The 23,510-nt window shown below is 47.1% G+C and overlaps 1 protein-coding gene across 3 annotated transcripts in view; it reads right to left on the reverse strand.

Moving 5' to 3' along the window:
* Window positions 1–9,727: 9,727 nt before the first annotated feature.
* Window positions 9,728–23,510, reverse strand: part of LOC147097107 (carboxy-terminal domain RNA polymerase II polypeptide A small phosphatase 2-like) — a 38,057-nt gene continuing 24,274 nt past the window's right edge. The window contains exons 2-8 of one of the 3 annotated variants that reach the window (XM_085972948.1): window positions 21,982–22,130; window positions 20,719–20,757; window positions 18,798–18,899; window positions 15,904–15,960; window positions 14,263–14,355; window positions 13,104–13,289; window positions 9,728–11,302 (exon numbers count right to left, since the gene is read on the reverse strand). In XM_085972948.1, coding sequence (XP_085829074.1) covers window positions 11,177–11,302; window positions 13,104–13,289; window positions 14,263–14,355; window positions 15,904–15,960; window positions 18,798–18,899; window positions 20,719–20,757; window positions 21,982–22,130 — 752 coding nt within the window. In that variant the 3' untranslated portion in view covers window positions 9,728–11,176. The remainder of the gene's footprint in view (window positions 11,303–13,103; window positions 13,290–14,262; window positions 14,356–15,903; window positions 15,961–18,797; window positions 18,900–20,718; window positions 20,758–21,981; window positions 22,131–23,510) is intronic. The other 2 variants (XM_085972949.1, XM_085972950.1) reach the window with 2 other exon arrangements.

The raw sequence follows: 23,510 nt of genomic DNA on the forward strand, positions 1-23,510 counted from the left end.
CGGTGTTGAGACCGAGGGTCAGGCTGGGGCCGGGAGTCAGGCTGGGACCAGGACTGGGACTGGGGTCGGGGGTCAGGCCGGTGTTGGGACCGAGGGTCAGGCTGGGGCCAGGAGTCAAGCTGATGGTCAGGCTGGGGCTGGAACTAGGACTGAGACGGAGATGGAGACGGAGACTGGGACGTCAGGCTGGTGTTGGGGCCAAGGATCAGGCTGGGGCCAGGGACATTTCCTCTGATTGTAATCTCCAGTGAAATCATAAACCTGTTCTTTCAGACACTAGGAGTTTTCCTAGAAATAGAGAGCACACCGCAGAAACCTTCCCCAGGGGTTCCGTTTTCCTCTGTGAGCCATGGTTCTCTCTCCTCAGGTACTGTCCCCCTCTCCCTCAAATCTGCGGTCATCACCCCTCTCATTTAAAAAAAACCCTTGACCCCTCCGTCCTTGCAAACTACCGCCCCATCTCCAACCTCCCTTTCCTCTCCAAAGTCCTTGAACATGTTGTCGCCTCCCAAATCCGTGCCCATCTTTCCCGCAACTCCATGTTTGAATCCCTCCAATCAGGTTTCCGCCCCGCCACAGTACTGAAACGGCTCTCATCAAAGTCACAAATGACATCCTTTGTGACTGTGACAAAGGTAAACTGTCCCCCCTCGTCCTTCTTGACTTGTCTGCAGCCTTTGACACGGTTGACCACTCCATCCTTCTCCAACGCCTCTCCACCGTCGTCCAGCTGGGTGAGACTGCACTCGCCTGGTTCCGTTCTTATCTATCTAATCGTAGCCAGAGAATCACCTGCAACAGCTTCTCTTCTCGCTCCCGCATCGTTACCTTTGGTGTCCCCCAAGGATCTATCCTTGGCCCCCTCCTATTTCTCATCTACATGCTGCCCCTTGGCAACATCATCCGAGAGCACAGTGTCAGTTTCCACACCCAGCTCTACCTCACCACCACTTCTCTCGACCCCTCCACGGTCTCTAAATTGTCAGACTGCTTGTCCGACATCCAGTTCTGGATGAGCAGAAATTTTCTCCAATTAAATATTGGGAAGACCGAAGCCATTGTTTTCGGTCCCCGCCACAAACTCCGTTCCCTCGCCACTGACCCCGTCTCTCTCCCTAACATCTGTCTGAGGCTGAACCACACTGTTTGCAACCTTAGTGTCATATTTGACCCTGAAATGAGCTTCCAACCACATCTCCGCGGCATAACCAAGACCGCCCACTTCCATCTCCGTAACATCGCCCGTCTCCGCCCCTGCCTCAGCTCATCCGCTGCTGAAACCCTCATCCATGCCTTTGTTACCTCTAGACTTGACCATTCCAACGCACTCCTGGCTGGCCTCCCACATTCTACCCTACGTAAACTTGAGGTCATCCAAAGCTCTGCTGCCCGTGTCCTAACTCGCACCAAGTCCCGTTCACCCATCACCCCTGTGCTCGCTGACCTACACTGGCTCCCGGTTAAGCAATGCCTCGATTTGAAAACTGTCATCCTGGTTTTCAAATCCCTCCATGGCCTCGCCCCCCCTCCCTATCTCTGTAATCTCCTCCTGCCCCACCCCGAGATATCTGAGCTCCTCTAATTCTGCCCTCTTGAGCATCCCTGATTATAATCGCTCCACCATTGGTGGCCGTGCCTTCTGTTGTCTAGGCCCTAAGCTCTAGGATTCCCTCCCTAAACCTCTCTACCTCTCTTTCCTGCTTTAAGACGCTCCTTAAAACCTACCTCTTTGACCAAGCTTTTGGTCACCCGCCCTAATTTCTCCTTATGTGGCTCAGTGTCAAATTTGTTTGTCTTATAATACTCCTGTGAAGCGCCTTGGGACCTTTTACTTATGTTAAAGGCGCTATATAAATACAAGTTGTTGTTGCCAAGTTAAAGAAGAATGTGTTTACTAAACTGGGAAGGTATCTAACACCACTTTCCACAGAGAAAAATATGCTCTCAGGTACAGGAAGGGCCCAGGTTCCCTCCCCGGCCTGTGTTGAAGTAAGCTGATCACACCCGGTGTGGTACTGAGCCCCACACACAGCAGGAAAGGCCTAGGCTCCATCCCCGGCCTGCGATGAGTTAGCTGATATCCAAATTTCCTCTACCCTTTGTGAAGAAGTGCTTCCTGATTTCCCTCCTAAATGGCCGAGCTCTAATTTTAAGGTTATGCCCCCTTGTTCTGGATTCCCCCACCAGAGAAAATAGTTTCTCCATATCTACCCTATCGAATCCCTTTAAACACAATTGTCACGTAACCTTCGATGTCTACAAGGAGCTATCACTGTTCCCTGTCGCGTTTCCTTTGTTTCTGTGTTCTAGGATTTGTAAACAGAGTCAGCCTAAAAGCTGGGCATTTTCAGATTTATGGACAGTGGCAGAAGGCAGTATGGAAGGTGGCCGTGCCAACTTGTGATGGTACTGGAGCAGACCTGTCTAAAATTGGGGAATGGGAAGGGGAAAACAGGCCAGTAAGATGTCCATCCGCCGAACAATCCAAGTGTGTGTTGTATAGACGCGGATTGCCTGGCTGGGCTGTGATCTAACCATCTTACTCCTACATGGAACCCGCTGCATCATTCATTCCAACCACTGGTAAATATAAAGTCTCACGCACCTGCTGTTATTTGTATGTGTCAACAGAGAACAGATAACACTGAATCCCAGGGTGAGTCAGTATGTGGAGAAATGGAGGAATTTTCATATATATTACCTCTGTACACTCTACTCTGTAGCACAAAGATAACATTCAAATTTATGTATTTCAATGCTTAGAATTTTGAGTTAGACCCCAGCAGGTAGCATCACCCCCCACCCCTCTAATTTTCTCTCCTCCTCTCTGAAGGCACTGGTTCGTGCTGGCTCAATTCCCAAGGACCTCAGCCACTATCCAGTATGTTGCCCAAGTGGCTAACCTGCATGCGAGAGCCAAGGTGGTGAGTGTCACCTGACTATTTGACTACAGGGGCATCACAGTCCCACCTGAAATAACAACAGAAAATGCTGGAAAAACTCAGCAGGCCAGGCAACATCCACGGAGAGAAAATAGAGTCAACATTTCGGGTCAAACCCTTTGTCAAGACTGAAAAAGCACAGGAAATGAAATAGATTAAAAGGCCAGGCTGGAAGAGAACAAAAGAGAAGAGACATTAAGAGGTATTCAAAATGAGACGAGATGGTGATAGGACTAGTGGAGACAAAAGACGGCTCGAGAGTCTCTCCACTCTATTTTCTCTCCACGGATGTTGCCTGGCCTGCTGAGTTTTTCCAGCATATTCTGTTGTTATTTCGGATTTCCAGCATCTGCAGTATTTTGCTATCGTACAGTCCCACCCGATCCTGTCCTCAACCAACTTCCACACATGTCCAGTCACTCCTGTTGGAAAGTACATGAATTGGGGCAGGGCTCGTGGCCGATCATTTCCATTCACCCTCCCTCCCTCAGAGAGTGAGGACAATTAACATGGATAAATGCCCACTTGCAGGCCACTTGGATCCTAACGTTTGATAAATTACTGAACCCACATTCCGGATGTAGTTGAGTCTGATCCTAGTGCCCCAAACCATCTCCACATCAATGGCTACAGTACACACTGTTCCACAGTAGAGCTGGGGGATTTAGACCTTTAGGAAGCTGCAGCAGACTTTCACCATAGCCATATTAACCATGATCAGGCTAAATTTATATTTTATTTACATTTAATGTCTTGTTTGTCATAGTGACATTATTTCCATTCTCTCTAACTCCTGCAACAGGGTGTAATACAGACTGGACCGTAGTCAAGAAACAGGGCTGCATGCTATGCTCTGCAATGCACAATGGCTGTGTCAGAAATAATTTGCATCAAACTTTGTTTGTAACCAACTCCAAAGCGATTCATGTGTTAACCCTTTGTGTCTTGGTGCTAGGAGTAGAATGTTGTTCTAGCAAAGGTATCAGCCATGGCTCAGTGGGTAGCACTCTCGCCTCAGTCAGAAAGTTGTGTACCGCTTCAGAGTTTGAGCATAAAATCTAGGCTGACACTCTCAGTGCGGCACTCCCTCAGTATTGATGCTGTCGGAGGGGCAGTACTGAGGGAGCACAGCACTGTCGGAGGGGCAGTACTGAGGGAGCGCCGCACTGTCGGAGAGGCGGTACTGAGGGAGCGCTGCACTGTCGGAGGGGCAGTACTGAGGGAGCGCCGCACTGTCGGAGGGGCAGTACTGAGGGAGCGCTGCACTGTCGGAGGGGCAGTACTGAGGGAGCGCCGCACTGTCGGAGGGGCGGTACTGAGGGAGCGCTGCACTGTCGGAGGGGCCGTACTGAGGGAGCGCCGCACTGTCGGAGGGGCAGTACTGAGGGAGCGCCACACTGTTGGCGGGGCAGTACTGAGGGAGCGCCGCACTGTCGGAGGGGCAGTACTGAGGGAGAGCCGCACTGTCGGAGGGGCAGTACTGAGGAAGTGCTGCACTGTCGGAGGGGCAGTACTGTGGGAGCGCCGCACTGTCAGAGGGGCAGTACTGTGGGAGCGCCGCACTGTTGGAGGGGCAGTACTGAGGGAGCACCGCACTGTCAGAGGGGCAGTACTGTGGGAGCGCCGCACTGTTGGAGGGGCAGTACTGAGGGAGTGCTGCACTGTCGGAGGGGCAGTACTGAGGGAGCACCGCACTGTCGGAGGGGCAGTGCTGAGGGAGCACCGCACTGTCGGAGGGGCAGTACTGAGGGAGCGCCGCACTGTCGGAGGGGCGGTACTGAGGGAGCGCCGCACTGTCGAAGGTGCCGTTTTTCAGATGAGACGTAGGAAAAGATCCCAAGGCACTTTTTTGAAGAGGAGCAGGGGAGTTATCCCCGGTGTCCTGGCCAATATTTATCCCTGAACCAACATCACTAAAACAGTCATTATTACATTGCTATTTGCCTACATTACAACAGTGACCACACTTCAAAAAGTACTTCATTGGCTGTAAAGTGTTTTGGGACGTTCCAAGGTTGTGAAAGGCGCTATAGAAATGCAAGTCTTTCTTTCAAATTATTCCCTTTAACATCTCATCTGATAGATGGCACCTGAGACAGCGCACCTCAGGAAGGATAGTGGCCTTGGAAGGGGTTCAGTGCAGATTCACCAGAATGATACCGGGACTAAAATGGTTATATTATGAGGAGCAGTTGCAAAGACTAGGCTTGTATTCCCTCACGTATGGAAGATTAAGGAGTGATCTAATTGAGGTGTATTGGGGAGAGTGTGCCGGCAAGGTATGGGATTATATTTACACTTCAAATCAAAGTGATCTAATCAAAGCTTTTAAAATGATTAAAAGGAGTCGATAAGAGTAGACACAGAGAAACTATTTCCTGTATCGGAGGAATCCAGAACAAGGAGACATAATCTTAAAATTAGAGCTAGGTCATTCAGGGGCACTTCTTAACACAAAGCATAGTCGAAATCGGGAACACTCTCCCCCAAAAAGCAATTGAGGCTGGGGGTCAACTGAAAATTGATAAAGTTTTGTTAGCTAAGGGTATTAAGGGATATGGAACCAAGGCAGGTGAATGGAGTCGAGTTACAGATCAGCCATGATCTAATTGAATGGCGGAACAGGCTCGAGGGGCTGAACGGCCTATTTCTGTTCCTATAAAGTCGCATGGCTTCAGGACAAATATGGGCAAGGAAACCTCCTGCTGATGACCACCTACCGCCCTCCCTGATGAATCAGTACTCCTCTATGTTGAACACCACTTGGAGAAAGTACTGAGGATAGCAAGGGCACAGAATATACTCTGGGTTGGCGGGAGGGATGAGTACCACCACTGACCAAGCCCTGAAGGATATAGCAGCCAGATTGGGTTTGCAGAAGGCGGTGAGGGAACCAACACTTGGCACCCCATCCACCACCTTAAACATTCACTCCCTCCACCACCGGCGCACCGTGGCTGCAGTGTGTACCATCTACAAGATGCACTGCAGCAACTCGCCAAGGCTTCTTCGGCAGCGCCTCGCAAACCCACAACCTCTTCCACCGAGAAGGACAAGGGCAGCAGCCGCATGGGAACACCACCACCTCCAAATTCCCCTCCAAGTCACACACCATCCTGACTTGGAAATATATCGTCCGTTCCTTCATCGTCGCTGGGTCAAAATCCTGGAACGCCCTCCCTAACAGCACTGTGGGAGCACCTTCACCACACGGGACTGCAGCGGTTCAAGAAAAAGGCCCATTACCACCTTCTCAAGGGTAACTAGGGATGGCCAATAAATGTCAGCAACACCCACATCTCAGGAATCAATGTAAAAAACATTCTAATTGTATTTTGCAAATACTATAAGGTAACCTTCAGCACCCTTTATCTATTACACTAAATCTCACATATGCAAAATCTATTCTTTCAACAGGATGCCAGTTACTTTGACAGTCAAATTCACTATCAAACATAGAAACAGAAAAATAGAAGCAGTAGGTGGCCATTCGGCCCTTCAAGCCTGCTCTGCCATTCAATGTATCCCAGGCTGTTAAGCGAAGCAAAAGGGGAAATAGCAGAGGCCCTGACCATCATTTTCAATCCTCTCTGGCTTCAGGTGTGGTGCCGGAGGACTGAAGGACTGCTAATGTGGTATCCTTGTTTAAAAAGGGAGAAAAGGATAGACCGAGTAATTACAGGCCAGTCAGCATAACCTCGGTGGTGGGAAAATTATTGGAAAGAATTCTGAAGTCAGGATAAATCTTCATTTAGAAAGACACGGATTAATCAAGGATAGTCAGCACAGATTTGTTAAGGGAAGGTCGTGCCTGACAAACTTGATTGAATTTTTTGAGGAGGTAACAAGGAGGGTTGATGTGTTTGATGTAGTATATATGGACTTTAGCAAGGCTTTTGATAGTGACCAGTCTGCCATGTGGAACCCTAAGTTAAAAGCCCATGGGATCCAGGGCAAAGTGTCAAGTTGGATTCAAAACTGGCTCGGAGACAGGAAGCAGAGGGTAATGGTTGATGGGTGTTTTTGTGACTGGAAGGCTGTTTCCAGTGGGGTTCTGCAGGGCTCAGTACTGGGTCCCTGGCTTTTTGTGGTATATATCAATGATCTAGACTTGAATATAGGGGGTATGATTAAGAAGTTTGCAGATGATACTAAAATCGGCTGTGTGGTTGATAGTGAAGAAGGAAGCTGTAGACTGCAAGAAGATATCAATAAATTGGTCAGGTGGGCAGAACAGTGGCAAATGGAATTCAATCCGGAGAAGTGTGAGGTAATGCATTTGGGGGAGGGCTAACAAGGAAAGGGAATACACATTAAATGGTAGGACACTGAGTAGCATAGAGGAACAAAGGGACCTTGGAGTGCATGTCCACAGATCCCTGAAGGTAGCGGGCCAGGTAGATAAGGTGGTTAAGACGACATACGGAATGCTTGCCTTTATTAGCCGTGGCATAGAATACAAGAGCAGGGGGGTTATGCTTCAATTGTATAAAACACTAGTTAGGCCTCAGCTAGAGTACTGCATGCAGTTCTGGTCACCACATTACAGGAAAGATGTGATTGCACTAGAGAGGGTACAGAGGAGATTTACAAGGATGTTGCCGGGAGTAGAGAATCTTAGCTATGAGGAAAGACTGGATAGGCTGGGTCTGTTTTCCTTATTGAGGTGTATAAAATTAAGAGGGACATAGATAAAGTGGATAGAAAGGACCTAGTTCCCTTAGCAGAGGGGTCAAAAACCAGGGGGCACAGATTTAAAGTAATTGGTGGAAAGTTTAGAGGGGATTTGAGGGGAAATGTCTTCACCCAGAGGGTTGTGGGGGTCTGGAACTCACTGCCTGAAAGGGTGGTAGAGGCAGGAACCCTAACCACATTTAAAAAGTACTTGGATGTGCACTTGGGATGCTGTAACCTGCAGGGCTACGGACCAAGAGCTGGGAAGTGGGATTAGGCTGGAGAGCTCTTTGTTGGCCGGCGCGGACACGATGGGCCGAAATGGCCTCCTTCTGTGCTGTAACTTTCTATGATTCTATGAATATGATCTTGGCTGATCCTCTCTCTCAATACCATATTCCCGTTCTCTCCCCATACCCCTTGATGCCTTTTGTGTCTAGAAATCTATCTATCTCCTTCTTAAATATATTCAGTGACTTGGCCTCCACAGCCTTCTGTGGTGGAGAATTCCACAGGTTCACCACCCTCTGAGTGAAGAAATTTCTTCTCATCTCAGTCCTAAATGTCCTACTCCGTATCCGGAGACTGTGACCCCTCATTCTCAACTCCCCCAGCCAGGGGAAACATCCTCCCTGCATCCAATCTGTCTAGTCCTGTCAGAATTTTATACGTTTCAATGAGATCCCCTCTCATTCTTCTAAACTCGAGTGAATACAGGCCTAGTCGACTCAATCTCTCCTCATACGACAGTCCTGCCATCCCAGGAATCAGTCTGGTGAACCTTCGTTGCAGTCCCGCTATGGCAAGTATATCCTTTCTTAGGTAAGGAGACCAAAACTGCACACAGTACTCCAGGTGTGGTCTCAACAAGGCCCTGTATAACTGTAGTAAGACATCCTTGCTCCTGTACTCAAATCCTCTTGCAATGAAGGCCAACATACCATTTGCCTTCCTAATTGCTTGCTGCACCTGCATGTTTGCTTTCAGTGACTGGTGTACAAGGACACCCAGGTCCCTTTGTACATCAACATTTCCCAATCTATCACCATTTAAATAATATTCTACCTTTGTTTTTCCTACCGAAGTGGATAACTTCACATTTATCCACATTATACTGCATCTGCCATATATTTGCCCACTCACTCAACTTGTCTAAATCGCCTTGAAGCCTCTTTGCATCCTCCTCAGCATCCCACCTAGTTTTGTGTCGTCAGCAAACTTTGAAATATTACATTTGGTTCCTTCATCCAAATCATTGATATATATTGTGAATAGCTGGGGCCCAAGCACTGATCCCTGCGGTACCCCACTAGTCACCGCCTGCCACCCCGAAAAAGACCCATTTATTCCTACTCTGTTTCTTGTCTGTTAACCAATGTTCAATCCATGCCAGTATATTTCGCTGCATCACCCTCTAGGAACGATTACTAATTTCAAATTCTGCAGAGTGGGAAAACGCAGATTCAATTTACAGCTCCGCTCAATTCCGAACCGGAGCTCACCGATGCTCAGTTCAGGTTGCTCCAGAACGAGGGGCCATAGATACAGGATTAAATGCAAGAGATTTAGAAGAGGGCTGGAGAAACTTATTTACAGTGACTGGAGTACAAAATCTAGGCCCCTTAGAGGCTGAGGCAGGAGAAATTATTATGGGGTATAAGGAAATGGCAGAAACATTAAACAAATATTTTGTATCAGTCTTCACAGTAGAAGACACAAAAAGCATATCAAAAATGGTGGGGAACCAAGGGTCTAATGAGGGTGAGGAACTTAACATAATTAATAGAGCTGACAAATCCCCTGGACCGGACGGCCTACATCCTAGGGTTCTAAAAGAGGTGGCTATGCCAACATTCAAGATTAGATTGGATAGGTAGATGAAGGAAAAGGTGATGAAGATGGCAAGATGTGATTAGAACTATTTGCTTGTGTGGAGGGTAAATGCCAACAGACTGGGGCGAATGGCCTGTTTCTATGTCTCTATGCTGAAGGCCAGTCCTCCTGGTAGGGAATGGAAATCGGTGGGATAATCAAGGTGCTCCCCTGTCTTGGTCATAGACGTTCGATACAACAATCCCATCGCACCCAGAACGAAGACAAGTACAACACAGAACAAAAATGTTGTTTTATTCACCTAGGCGCGATGAAACACAATAACAAAAGCAGTAGGGCAACAAGGAAAAATAACCAGGAGGGCCGATAACTGGAGTGCAGAGGGAAGATCCACTGTAGTGTTCCTTTGGGAGAAGAACTATCTTGTGACCAGAGTGAGATTGCACGATTCCTGTCAAATTGTGCGTTTGCGAGCTCGGGCTTCCGAACCACTGGGAATTAGCTGGTTACGGTCAACCTCATTGCACTGAAGACTCTTACCAGCCATGAGAGAAGTCACCTCCGTCTGGGCAGGACTCCAAACCCAGGTTCTCAATGTGGAAGGATACTAAAGATAAGGCACCACCCAGTCTCTCGCTTAAACATTTAAAAAAAAGTATATAATTGGAGACAAAATAGGAAGACTACCTCGAGGGAAGTTTTTGCTCATGTCTCTCATCCAAGTCACCCGCGAGGTTAATTTAAGGACATCAAGAGAAGGGGAGCGGGGGGGGGGGGAAAAAGAGAAAAACAAGGTCTGAGGTATACATTAAACGGTTGCCATCCAGCTTATTGGTAACTTGAAGGCAACAACACCATTTTAGAGAAGCTCTCTGCAAATGAACCATCGACTTTTTCCAAGATCAGTTGAGTGTTTCATCCCCTTCATTTTGAAAGCCTAGCAACTGCTCTGCAGTAGGAGCCAGAGAAGCCAACATTCAATCTTCTATTTCCAAAATAGATTCCCTACTGCCCAGAACATGCAGGCAGATCCAGAAACACCCCAACACCAACCCCCATACAAAAACCATCTCAAAAGCTTTGATTTTAAGATTCAGTTTTAAAAAAGTGTACACTAATTTGTGTAATGTTGGATTTTCTGCAGTTATTAAAAATTAGAATAAAACACATGATTGGCAGCCATTTTCTAGAATTGCATGGTCATTTTCAGTGAGTTATTTAAAAAAGTGCATTATCCATTTTATTTATTTACAGTCTAGGTGTTTTTTCAATAGCTTGCATTCAGTGAAACAAAGTTATATAAAAGGATCATATTTGTGCATCTTTCTTGTGCCTAAAAAGGAGACATGGCATTTTTATATGTATATGGCACAGGAACAAAGTGGTATGGGGATTTTAAAAAGGAGCAGTTCCGAGTGCCCAGATGCACCTGTAAAAAATAATTGCTTCAATGTATTCAACCTGATAAAGGTTCATCCTATCCCAGTGCTACAAATGTTGATATTAGGCACTAAGGTTTGGACAGGCATAACATGTACATCTCCTGAGAGTCCATTCCATTCTGTGAGAAAGTGCTCCTCTGTACTTTCTGCATTTTCTTCTCCTCCCGTCCCAAATCTAATTAGTGAAGCCCATCGTCATGACATCCTATACCTTGGAGAACCAATCAGAATGCAGATTATTGTGAGCTGGTGCTATGAATGCTGGTGGTCTGTCTCTTTTTTTCGCTAGCTTGGCTTCAGTTGCTCCAGACCAGTGTAGACATCCTCTGCTTGGCTGAGTCCCTCAAAGGCAGGGATTAGACTGAGTAACTCGGTATCAGACAGGTCATCAAACCAGGATGTTACTGGCACCTATCAAAAGGAGAGAAAAAAATCAAGACATGCTGCATTTCCTTTCTCTCTCTCTCCCCCCTCCCACACCACAGATTTACTCACCTTTTCCTCCTCCTCTTGAATTCACGGACTTACAACTGGCTGCAGTCCCAGAGTAACAGGTAGCCTCTGCTACATCACCCTGATGAATGTACCATGTGCAAGCCTCAACAGGGAGTGGCTGCATGCTATGCGACTGTGTGGGCATCGCATCAGAGTTCATCCCCATCTCCACCCAACCTCCAGACAAATATACATTTGCTGCAGGGGTCACTAGATAGTGATCAGGAGCAGGTATTCTGGCCAATTCACCCACTCCCTCACCAAAGGATGACTAACACTCCCAGTACGGAGGTCAGCTTAACAACAGACCAGGAAATTGAACCTGGGTCTGTGTAGTGCAGTAACACTACAAGCAGTGCTTTTACTGAGTCAATAAAGGGAGCTCTGCGCCCATTGCATTATAAAAACAAAAGATTATACTTCTGGTATCCGAGCAACCACATTGTTACCATGAGCATGAAGATATGGCCATATTGAATTGCCTTTCTTCCTTGATACTTATTTTCAAAAAAATGGATTCAGCTTATTTCATTTCACCTCCCAGCTTCAGATTTGAATTATTTTCCCCTGTCGCTGCAGGTATTTGCATGAGAGAATTTCACTGCATAAAGGTTCTTGTAATAAATAATTCTGTGCGTCATATAGAAGCGATCACATATGCTCTGGAGCTGTTGAGGAAATAGAAGAGCTGAAAGGACGTCAAAAGTTGGAGCCAAGCTCAAAACGGTTTCATTCGCCCCCACCTCCTCTTGCTGGGGTCCAGTTCCACAGGCAGCCTTTGACCCTACTGACTGGTCTTCATGGGAGCTTGATGGTGATTGCTGGCAGGCTATTCGACTGTGGAGGAGTACCACAGCAAAGCCGATCCGGACCTCACCCAACCACCACACGTGTGCACTTTCCATTGGCGGTCACTGGACTGCAATCAGGACCCTGGCGGATTGCCCTCCCCCTCCCTAACCCAAAGGGGACTTGTGGTTAACTGTAGCGCCCCACTGGAGGGGCGCTTAGAAAAGAGCAGGGACTGATCGTGGGATCTTCCTAATCATTATAGCTCAGTAGTGCAGCAGGTGGTGCATAGGAGTCAGCCTTGGCTCAGTGGTTAGCCGGAGTCAGAAGGTCGTGGGATCAAGTCCCACTCCAGAGACTTGAGCATAAAATCTGGGCTGACACTCCTAGTGCATAACTGAGGGAGTGCTGCACTGGTGGAGGTGCAGTCTTTTGGATGAGACGTTAAACCGAGGCCCCGTCGGTCCGCTCAGGTGGACATAAAAAAAATCCCACAGCGCCATTTGAAGAAGGGCAGGGGAGTTCTCCCCGGTGTCCTGACCAATGTTCCCTCAAATTTTGTTTTGGCCCGCACAACCCCTTTAAACGAGCTGCACAAGCCAGTCAAAATTCCGTGCATGCGTGGTTTTCGATTTAAAAGCCAGCTCACCGGCTGCGCGGGACCTACAGAGCGCTACACGGCTTAAAGGGAACATTGGTCCTGACCAATATTTATCCCTAAACCAACACCAAAAAAAAACAAACTGACTGTGTGGTCATTACTGTGCACAAATTGGCTGCTGTGTTTCCTACATTACAACAGTGACTACACTTCAAAAAAAAGTACTTCATTGGCTGTAAAACACTTTGGGACGTCCCGAGGTTGTGAAAGGCGCTGGAGAAATGCAAGTTCTTTCAAAAGCAGACTGTCACAAGCCCCTGTACTTACCGCGTTGTATGGGTGGAAGATATAAGACGCAGGTGAATTGTCGATAATGATGATTTTGTTCAGGTCTCGGCCCAGACGACTGAGGTCTTTGACATAACTTCCCTGATGGAAAACACAGGATTCCCTGAAGAGTCGGGCTTGGAATACACCCCATTTGTCAAGCAAATCGGTCACAGGGTCAGCGTACTGAGGAACCAAGGTATGGGGTTGGATTAGGAACAGGTACGGGGGAAGACGGCACAACAGCAGCAGCAAGTATTTCACAGTAAACTTGGGAACTAACAATATGTCAAGAGTTAGGGGACATCCTGCTTCTCAAATGTAGACATTTATGGCGTTTCTCTCTCTTCACGCCCACTTTAAAAAGTAGGCAGGACTTTAACCCTAATCAGTTGTCACTGTTCATCATAACCATGATCGAGTGGTAGTTTCAGTATGGGTGCCTACAGGGTTCAAATTATCCCTCAGCGTTGTATTGGACTATGAGCAGCAGTCACTAGCGAACAAGACGCTGTGATGTCATATTAGGGACACGATACAAAATGGCTGCTCCCAGGCTGATTCACATTAAAACATAAGGCAGTGGTAACAAACACCAATAATGTATGCACACATCTCGTTTAGTAATATTTAAACACATTTAGTAGAAGACACTCCTTTAATAGTCGTTCCGATAATGAAATAATTTGCATCCATCTTGGAATGGTTCAGTTTTGTTCAATGTGAGCAGAATTTGATGCTGATCAAACCAAGCCATCATAAAGTCAGGCCTAATCATCATCCAGGACATTACCCTTGACCCTTACACATCCGGTTATGTTGCCATGAAAAAAAGCAAGCAGGACTCACAGCCAACTGACGTTAGGGGTCTGTGTGCAAGATATGCAGTCCCGGCAGCCTCAGGAGGTCAAGGACCAACGAGTGTTCAGGGTGAAGTGCAAGAGAGGATATCAGGTCACTGTGGGACTGTTCCAGGGAGTGACTGGCTACGGCGAGCCCCTGGCTGAGGTCTAGCAACTAGCCACTGGATGGCAAGAGAAATTAGGTAATGAGAGGAATAATTACATATTCCAATTCTGGAAGATTCCTCTTTCACGGTTTTTGTAAAATGAAGCTCTTCGGCTTAACCAGCTCAGTGCCACTAGAAGGGAAGGGGTACCTTTGCTAAACTGGCTGTAAATAGCACACATTCAAACAGTTCTCCCATTCTTTGAAGAAATTTGTCTACGTAAGGCCTCTTGAACACATACACCTGAAAGAAGGAACACACAGGACAATTAGAAACAGCACTGGACCTAGCACAACCATAACCCCTCCCCATCACCCCCCCCCTACCATATCAACAATCTGGGACCCACTGCTCAGTACTGTGGTTGTCTGTTTACCCAGAAGTGAAAGGTCATGACCCATAAAGCCTTTAGTAATCCTACCTTTCAGGGGAGGGAGAGGTGTGCCAAGAGCTGGGAGAGTTACTTTGCTTTACTGAAGGAAAGTATTTGCTGAGGTAATTTGGACCTGCACTATTTTTGCTGGTGGTCTGGCACAAGATGGACAGAACATGCATGTTTCCCACTGGATGCAAGAACATGATTAGCTCTCTTCCCTTCCTCTCTGCTCCGCACCCCCCAATTCAGATAGCTCCAGGCCATTTCCTGCTCTGCATGACCTTCCAGCCTCTCTCTCCTACATGCAGAGTGTCCGATAACTGCAGAAGAATAAGGCAGAGCATGTGGCAATCCTTGCAGATGTGAAGCAGACCATCTCCTGAAACAAGTCATCGAGAATAGGCCAACTTAAACTAACACAGCCTATCCTGGATTACTTGAAGCAGGCCACAGCCAGACTCTAATTCAGACAGAATCCAGCTCACCACTTGCTGAAAAATAAGGCTTCAAGTAAACAAAAATCATCAAATGCAAAATATTACTCCCACTATGGCGTAGAGCAGCCAGGAGGTTTCCAGCCATTCCCCTGAAGAGAGGCAGAAAAATTGGTCGACGTGTTGCCCGTTTTACAGGCGAGAAACAGGCGCCCAAGTGTCCAATATGGCAGGCAGGGCGCGCACACATTTTGCGACGGAAGTGCACCACTTACCATATTGATAAAGGCAGAAAAAGTGTCCAGGGCCTGTACCTGAAACGGGCGTTAGGCCCTTTGCATATATACACAAATTAAAAAAAAGGCCCAGACATGTTTTTGAGGCCCCCTTCCCGAAATTGGTATGCCCTGAACACTGCCAGTGCCGGGCCTGCTGTGTTCAGGAAAACCAGGTCTATTTGTGGCCTAACTGGCAGTCATTAAAGGCCACCACCATAAAGGTACTTAAATTTTTTTTTAACTGAAATGTGGAGCAGGACGGAGCAGCTCCACAGCAGTGCTGAAGACCAGAGCTGACCCCCGCTCGCCTCCGCCCATCCCCCTCCTCTAGGGCTGGATGTATTCCTGGAGCTTTCATCACATGACCTCCCACTTCCAACACCCCGTCCTGCCTTCCACCCCCCTCAACTCCAATATTTTTAGAACTAAAATAAAACCATTTATTTAATGCCCCTATGATTTTTCTCCATGGTTTTGCTCGTGGCAGTGTCCAGGAAATTAATCTTTAATCCCTGAAGACTGGCGCAGGGGAACGATCCCCATGCCTAGTTCGTGCCAGCATGCAGTGCCCAGGAATTCATCCTTGGCATACAGGCCCAGGACTGCAGCCAGTGTCCATATTATTACAAAAGTCACATTCCTAACAGCAGCGGAGAATCTTGGAAGGTGATTTCGTGAGAATGTAAACCGAGCAGTTCCTCACCTGTTGCGTCGACCCCTCAATTTCGACAGGGACGATGAAGTCAGCATCGCTGATTGGCTGAAACAGCGAGACAGAGTCAGGTTAACAGAACTTGTGCGCGGTAACCCCCAGCAACACACCCTCTGTACCGTCCAAATTACAACAAAGGTCGCCACAAACGCAAGGTTTAGGAATTCTTACAAAGGGCTTTGGTTCGATAAAGTCCGAATCCTGGCTTTGTCGGGGATTCCCCCACGTGTCCAATGCATGGTCTCCCGACAAGTTAGCTGACTGGAGCTGGGGCATCAGTGGGAGCAGGACAGTTGGCCAGTTTCCCAGACTGGACTGGACTACGATTCAGCAACTTTGCCGGAGAAAGCAAGTGTTGGGCGAGTGCAACCACGATGGCTCCTATTGGTCGGACAGCTCACCCAACAATCAGCGTCTAGACTCGTGCGTGAAGCATGGCTGCTTGGGCGAGGTTACGGCCTGAACCCGTGGAGCCACAGCCCAGCAACAGTCAGCGTCACAGCCGGGCCGGGGGAGGAAATGTTGACCACTGAAAGTTGACAGACTCGCTATCTGCTGCACCAGTTAGTGTCATTTCCAGAAGGGAAGTCAGCAAGATTTGCCAGATCAACAGGTCTTTTTCCTACAGCTACACCTACAGTTGAATCCTCCATTTTCAGTGGGGACGGGAGTTTCTCCCATTTTCTTTTTTCTACTGTCCCCCCCGCCCTCCCTCACTGGGATACAGTTCCCTGGGCGACAGTCCCCTTCCAGTATACAGGAGAAGAGCGTCATATAAACACAAGTATTTTTTTGGAGGAGTGGGAAGCCTGGCTGACTGATTTCCTCTCCCTAACCCAAGGAAGGCTGTAGACAATTGGAACACCTGCACCAGCACTCTGGTTTTTGGTACGTTGAGGAGCCAACCAGGGAATAGGTTATCCTAGATTGGGTATTGTGCAATGAGAAGGGGTTAATTAATAATCTTGTTGTGCAGGGTCCTTTAGGGAAGAGTGACCATAACATGATAGAATTCTTAATTAAGATGGAAAGTGAAGTAGTCCAATCCGAAACTAGGATCCTAAATCTAAACAAAGGAAACTATGAAGGTATGAGGAGGGAGTTGGCTATGATAGATTGGGGAGCTTCATTAAAAAGGCATGATGGTGGATAGGCAATGGCTAACATTTAAGGAACGAATGCATGAATTGCAACAGTTATACATTCCTTTCTGGCGCAAAAACACAAAAGGAAAAGCGGCCCAACCATGGCTAACAAAAGAAATTAAGGATAGTATTAGATCCAAAGAGGAGTCATATAAAGTTACCAGAAAAAGTAGCAAGCCCGAGGATTGGGGGCAGTTTAGAGTTCAGCAAAAAAGGACCAAGAGATTGATTAAGAGGGGAAAAATAGAGTACGAGAGTAAACTTGCAAGGAATATAAAAGCAGACTGTAAAAGCTTCTACAAGTATGTAAAACGAAAAAGATTAGTGAAGACAAATGTAGGTCCCTTACAGTCAGAAATGGGAGAATTTATAAATGGGGAACAAGGAAATGGCAGAGCAATTAAACAAATACTTTGGTTCGGTCTTCACGGAAGAAGACACAAATAACTTCCTAGAAATGCTAGGGAACCAAGGGTCTAGTGAGAAGGAGGAATTAAAGGGAATTAGTATTAGTAAAAAAAGTGCTGGAGAAATTAATGGGACCGAAAGCAGATAAATCCCCAGGGCCTGATAATCTGCATCCCAGTGTACTAAAAGAGGTAGCCATGGAAAAAGTGGATGCATTGGTTGTCATCTTCCAAAATTTTATAGATTATGGAACAGTTCCTGCAGATTGGAGGGTGGCAAATGTAACCCCATTATTTAAAAAAGGAGGGAGCGAGAAAACAGGGAAGTACAGACCGGTTAGCCGAACATCAGCAGTAGGGAAAATGCTAGAGTCTATTATAAAAGGATGTGATAACAGGACACTTAGAAAATATCAACGGGATTAGACAAAGTCAACATGGATTTATGAAAGGGAAATAGTGTTTGACAAACCTACTGGAGTTTTTTGAGGATGTAACTGGTAGACTAGATAAGGGAGAACCAGTGGATGTGGTGTATTTGGATTTACAGAAGGCCTTTGATAAAGTCCCACATAAGAGGTTAGTGTACAAAATTAAAGCACATGGGATTGGGGGTAATATACTGGCATGGATTGAAAATTGGTTAACAGGCAGGAAACGGAGAGTAGGAATAAATGGGTCTTTTTCGGGGTGGCAGGTGGCGACTAGTGGGGTACCGCAGGGATCAGTGCTTGGGCCCCAGCTATTCACAATATATATCAATGATTTGGATGAGGGAACCAAATGTAATATTTCCAAGTTTGCTGATGACATGAAACTAGGTGGGATTGTGAGTTGTGAGGAGGATGCAAAGAGGCTTCAAGGCGATTTCGACAAATTGAGCGAGTGGGCAAATACATGGCAGATGCAGTATAACGTGGATAAATGTGAAGTTATTCACTTCGGTAGGAAAAACAGAAAGGCAGAGTATTATTTAAAAGGTGATAGATTGGGAAATGTTGATGTACAAAAGGGACCTGGGTGTCCTTGTACACCAGTCACTGAAAGCAAACATGCAGGTGCAGCAAGCAGTTAAGAAGGCAAATGGTATATATTTAAGAAGGAGATAGATAGATTTCTAGACACAAAAGGCATCAAGGGGTATGGGGAGAGAGCAGGAATATGGTATTGAGATAGAGGATCAGCCATGATCATATTGAATGGCAGAGCAGGCTCGAAGGGCTGAATGGCCTACTCCTGCTCCTATTTTTCTATATTTTTATGTTTCGATGGAGATCCGTAAACTCACCACAGACTGTCCTGTGGGGCTCAGGGACTAAGCTACTGTCCTCACCTTGAAGGAACTGTGAATCAATGTCTCATCTAAATCAATGACAAGACAAAACCTTCCTGCGACCTGTGCCTCGATCTTGGGCAGAAGGCAAGTGTCTGGAATCTGAGGAGAAAACAATACAATTTAAAATAAACCCGGTGCAGTGGGCAAGTTAAGAGTGCTCACTGTATGGCAGGGAATGTTAACATGGTGGGGGGAAAAAAAGAGAGAAAGTGAGAGCGAAAGAGATGCAAAGAAAGAGAGACTGGGTTTGAACCCAGGACCTATAGGTGAACGATGAGTGTTTTGAATGCTCTTTGCCACCTGGAGGCGGCCCTAGGGTAGATTTTCACCTTTACCTCCCGGGCGGAGCACAGAAAGCAGCGTCTGATGGGAAGATCGCACGACGATAACAGAAACCGCCCGGCTTCTCCTCTGGTTAAAATGAATGGAAGGAACATTCGGCAGGTAGTTATTGGCGTGCGACCCTCTCCGCCATATTCTGCGCTCCATCCTGGCGATGCCAAACACCCAGGTGGTTAAAAAAATAAAATCTACCCCCATTGTCAACCACTGTATTTAAGTGAAGGATAGTACAGCATTGATTTAACCTTAACAGCCTATAGAGGATGTCTTTCAGGCAAACTTTGTGGACGCCTAATAAGTGGTCAAGCAAGCAGCCAGGTTCAGAGCAAAATACAAGCAGAACACGCACAAAATCTTTCACAGTACCTCACACATTTACATCAACACAGAATTCAGGTCTTTTAAAAACGTCCAGCTAAAGTCACCTCTTGACAGGGTGTGCCGACACGCAAGAAACAGCCATCCTAATGGGTCCTTTATTCTGACAAAACCTCCACCTCAAGCCCTAGATTGTGCTTAAACGGGTTTGTGAACAACACAAGATTCCACTCCTAAGCTCCCCTAATGACTCAGTACGCAAGATCACCACCCTGAGCTATACAGACCAGAATGTCCCAGGGTCAGTCCCTGATCTGCACACAGAGTTTGAGAGATCAGATAAAAAAGGGGCTGGGTGGAAAACACAGGAGCCAGCTGATGTTCCTACTCCCGATTACTGTCCCAGTGACCACGGATGGTGTGTAGATGTTGGGTGAATGCAGGATCGAGCCTGCCTTCGATGCCTCCCATAGTCTAGGCTCACACCCCAAGAGTGGTCACTTGGACAAGATCTCAGAGGGCTCCTGGCGTCCATAAACCAGGAACACAGAGAATGAGGTGGTCTCCCTGGACTCATTTCAATCGCCTAAGGGAGTCAGAGAGGAATTTTACTGATTCTCCCCCCCCCCCCCCCGCAATTGGCCTGGGTTCTTAGTCTCTTCCTAGAGATGACATTACATAGATTACAGGTGGGAGTGTATGCATCATGATGCACAGGGCATCACAACATATGGGACAGTCTGGATGGACCAGTGGGTCTTTTCTTGTCCTTCATTTCTCATATGAAACTGGAAGGAATAAAACAAGCATCCAGCCATGAAAACCAAGGTGGCCATGAAATTATGGCAAGGGCACTTAGTTAAAAAGGGCCCCCCTTCTAAAAGTGTAGCTGGGATTTGGGTTTCTGAAGCTCGGAGATAAATGGAACATGGCCCAGTCCAGTCACCTATGGGCCTCGGGTTTGTCTGTTTTAGTGCAGTGTTTGAGGGACAGAGGACTTTGGCAAGCTCCCAAAAATTCTCACTAGAAAGAAATTGCTGGCATCAGGCTACCCACAATGCAACATCGATTGGGCGTGCTCACTCACGGTCCGGCACTGAAAGTTTCATAATTCTTCAAGAGGTGGGTGGTACACAGTACAGCAGAATTAAAGCCTCCTACATTTCAGCATTCAGAATGCTGGGGGACTCTGCATCAGATCAGTGAAGATATACAGATAGCAGAAAGGCTCCACTTAGTGCAGCAGCGAGACACATACCCGGGAGTACTGGCACTGGAGAACTTGCGGCAGGTTAGACTGTTTGGGGGAAAGAAAGATAAAAAAAAGCTCAAGTCAATTTCAAATGTAAAGACAATACAGTAAAATGGACGAGTTGTCTGATTTGAAGTATGGATTCTACTCAGGAATGCCTGGTGATGCCGTCAACTGTGGCTCAGTGGGCAGCACTCGCGCCTCGGAATCAGAAGGTCATGGGTTCAAGCCCCACTCGAGACTTGAGCACATAACTAGTGCCGACACTCCCAGTGCAGAACTGAGGGAGCGCCGCACTGTCGGACAGGCAGCGCCGCTGTCAGAGGGGCAGTGCCAAGTGAGTGCTGCACTGTCAGAGGTGCTGTCTTTTGGGGGAAGACATTAAACCAAGGCCCCGTCTGCCCGCTTAAGTGAATATAAAAGATCCCACAGCACTATTCAAAGAGCAGGGGAGTTCTCCCCAGTGTCCTGGCCAAAGCACTGATTGTTCCCACTGGAGCAGAGAAGGCCAAAAGGAGGTTTTTAAAATTACAAAGGCTTTTGATAGGGCGATACAAGGAAGCCGATTTCCTCTTGGTGGGGAGTCAATGGTGAGAGGTCATCAATTTAAAATGGTCACTAAGGAAGTGGGGAGAGAGGCTAGGAGAAATGTCTTTACACAGAGGGCTGTTGGAGCATGGAATGCTTTGTCACGGAGTGGTTGAGGCAAAGACCATTGTACCTTTAAAGGGAAAATTGGATAAATATTTCCAAGGAGAGGAAGATACAAGGTGATGGGGAGAGAGCAAGGCAGTGGATTCGTTTGGGATTGATACAGGGCTATGGGATTAGTTTGGGATTGATCAGGGCTAAGGGAGAGAGAGTGGAGCAGTGGGATTAGTTTGGGATTGATTCAGGGCTAAGGGGAAGAGTGGGGCAGTGGGATTAGTTCTGGATTGCTTAAGCAAAGTGCTGGGACAGAACCGATGGGCTGAATGGCCTCCTTTCGTGCTGTGAACCTCTATGGGTCTGGATCTAGAAGGTCCCAGGCTCAATCCCAGTCTGTGTAAAGTTAGCCAATCTCTGCTGGGGCAGGACAGGATCAGGCTCAGCTCGAATGTCTCCCTTCCCTCCTGTGGTAGAATAGCTTGCCACTTGGGTGAGGTACCAGTGTCCACAAAGCCAGAGTCAGCACCTTCAGGAGAGGAGGAGGGAAGGAAACTGGCAGCGGGGTGGGAAAGAGAAAAAGAGACACAGGGACAAGAGACCAGAAGGAGCAGGTGTACTTGCCTTGAAAACAGTGCTACTTTCCTCTGATGGGACTGGGTGCTCGGAACCTTCTGGAAACTGGCTGCCATTCCGAGCGGGGAAGCAGCAGAAGAGTGAGCTGAAGATATTCCTGCCACGAGACTTGGTCGCAAACAGGTTGCGAGCAGAACCTACACATAACCAGCATACAACTCATTTAGGAAGACTGAAAAAAAGCATTTATATAGCTCCTTTCATGACCTCAGGATGTCAACACCTAAAAACATTATCTGGTCATCATCTCACAGCTGCTTGTGGGAGCTTGCTGTGCACAAATTGTCTACCCTGTTTCCTACATTACAATATAGTAACTCCACTCAAAAAAGTACTTCGTTGGCTGTAGAAGCTATGCTGCAGCTGTACAAAGCCCTGGTTAGACCACACCTGGAGCACTGGGAGCAGTTCTGGGCACCGCACCTTAGGAAGGATATATTGGCCTTGGAGGGAGTGCAGCGTAGGTTTACCAGAGTGATACTCGGACTCCAAGGGTTAAGTTACGAGAGATTACACAAGCTGGGGTTGTATTCCCTGGAATTTAGACGGTATGATCTGATCGAAGTTTTCAGGATATTAAGGGGAACAGATAGGGTAGATAGAGAGAAACTATTTCTGCTGGTTGGGGAGTCTAGGACTAGGGGCCATAGTCTAAAAATTAGAGCCAGACCCTTCAGGAGTGAAGTTAGGAAACACTTCTACACAAAGGGTGGTAGAAGTTTGGAACTCTCTTCCGCAAACGACAATTGATGCTGGGGGGTCAATTGTTAATTTTAAATCAGATTGATAGATTTCTGTTTACCAAAGGGTATTAAGGGATATGGGACAAAAGCAGGTAGATGGAGTTAGGTCGTAGATCAGCCATGATCTCATTGAATGGCGGAACAGGCTTGAGGGGCTGAATGGCCTCCTCCTGTTCCTGTGTAAAGTGCTTTGGGACGTCCCGAGGTTGCGAAAGGCGCTAAAATGCAAGACCTTTCTTTCAATATACACTTGGAACATTAGAAGACAACATCTAACTCCCAAATCAATGGCCGCCCAGGTCTTAAAGTCTCCTGAAAACCTACACGCTTGACCTCTCCTTTGCTCAACTGCCCCAACCCTTCCCCACCACTGCTTGGTCTTAAGTTTTTTTGTTTCCGGTGAAGATTTTTGCTGTATTAAGACAACAGCTTGCATTTACATAGCATCTTTAACCCGAGAGAGTACACCCATCCCATAGTAACTCCTTGTAATGCTTCTTCTCTCTTCCACCCTCCATTTAAATAGACGAATGCTCACAGTTCTATAGTATCTACATATCACTATGTGCCACTCACATTAAATTGGCTGCAAAGGTCTTGGTAATCAGTTGCTATAACACCAGGCTCCACCAGGGAGTGCTGCAGGCCCAGGCGTGAATCCCAGGGCTGTTTATGCACAGATCTGCAGCCACAATGAATTGCAGCTGCTTCCAATAACAGAGTTCCACATACATTTCATCCAGGTTTTGTGCACCGAGACAATTTTCTTCACCA

This window comes from Somniosus microcephalus, chromosome 33 (assembly GCF_052327205.1).
Source record: "Somniosus microcephalus isolate GS21.2 chromosome 33, FLI_Smic_1.0, whole genome shotgun sequence".
NCBI lineage: Eukaryota > Metazoa > Chordata > Chondrichthyes > Squaliformes > Somniosidae > Somniosus > Somniosus microcephalus.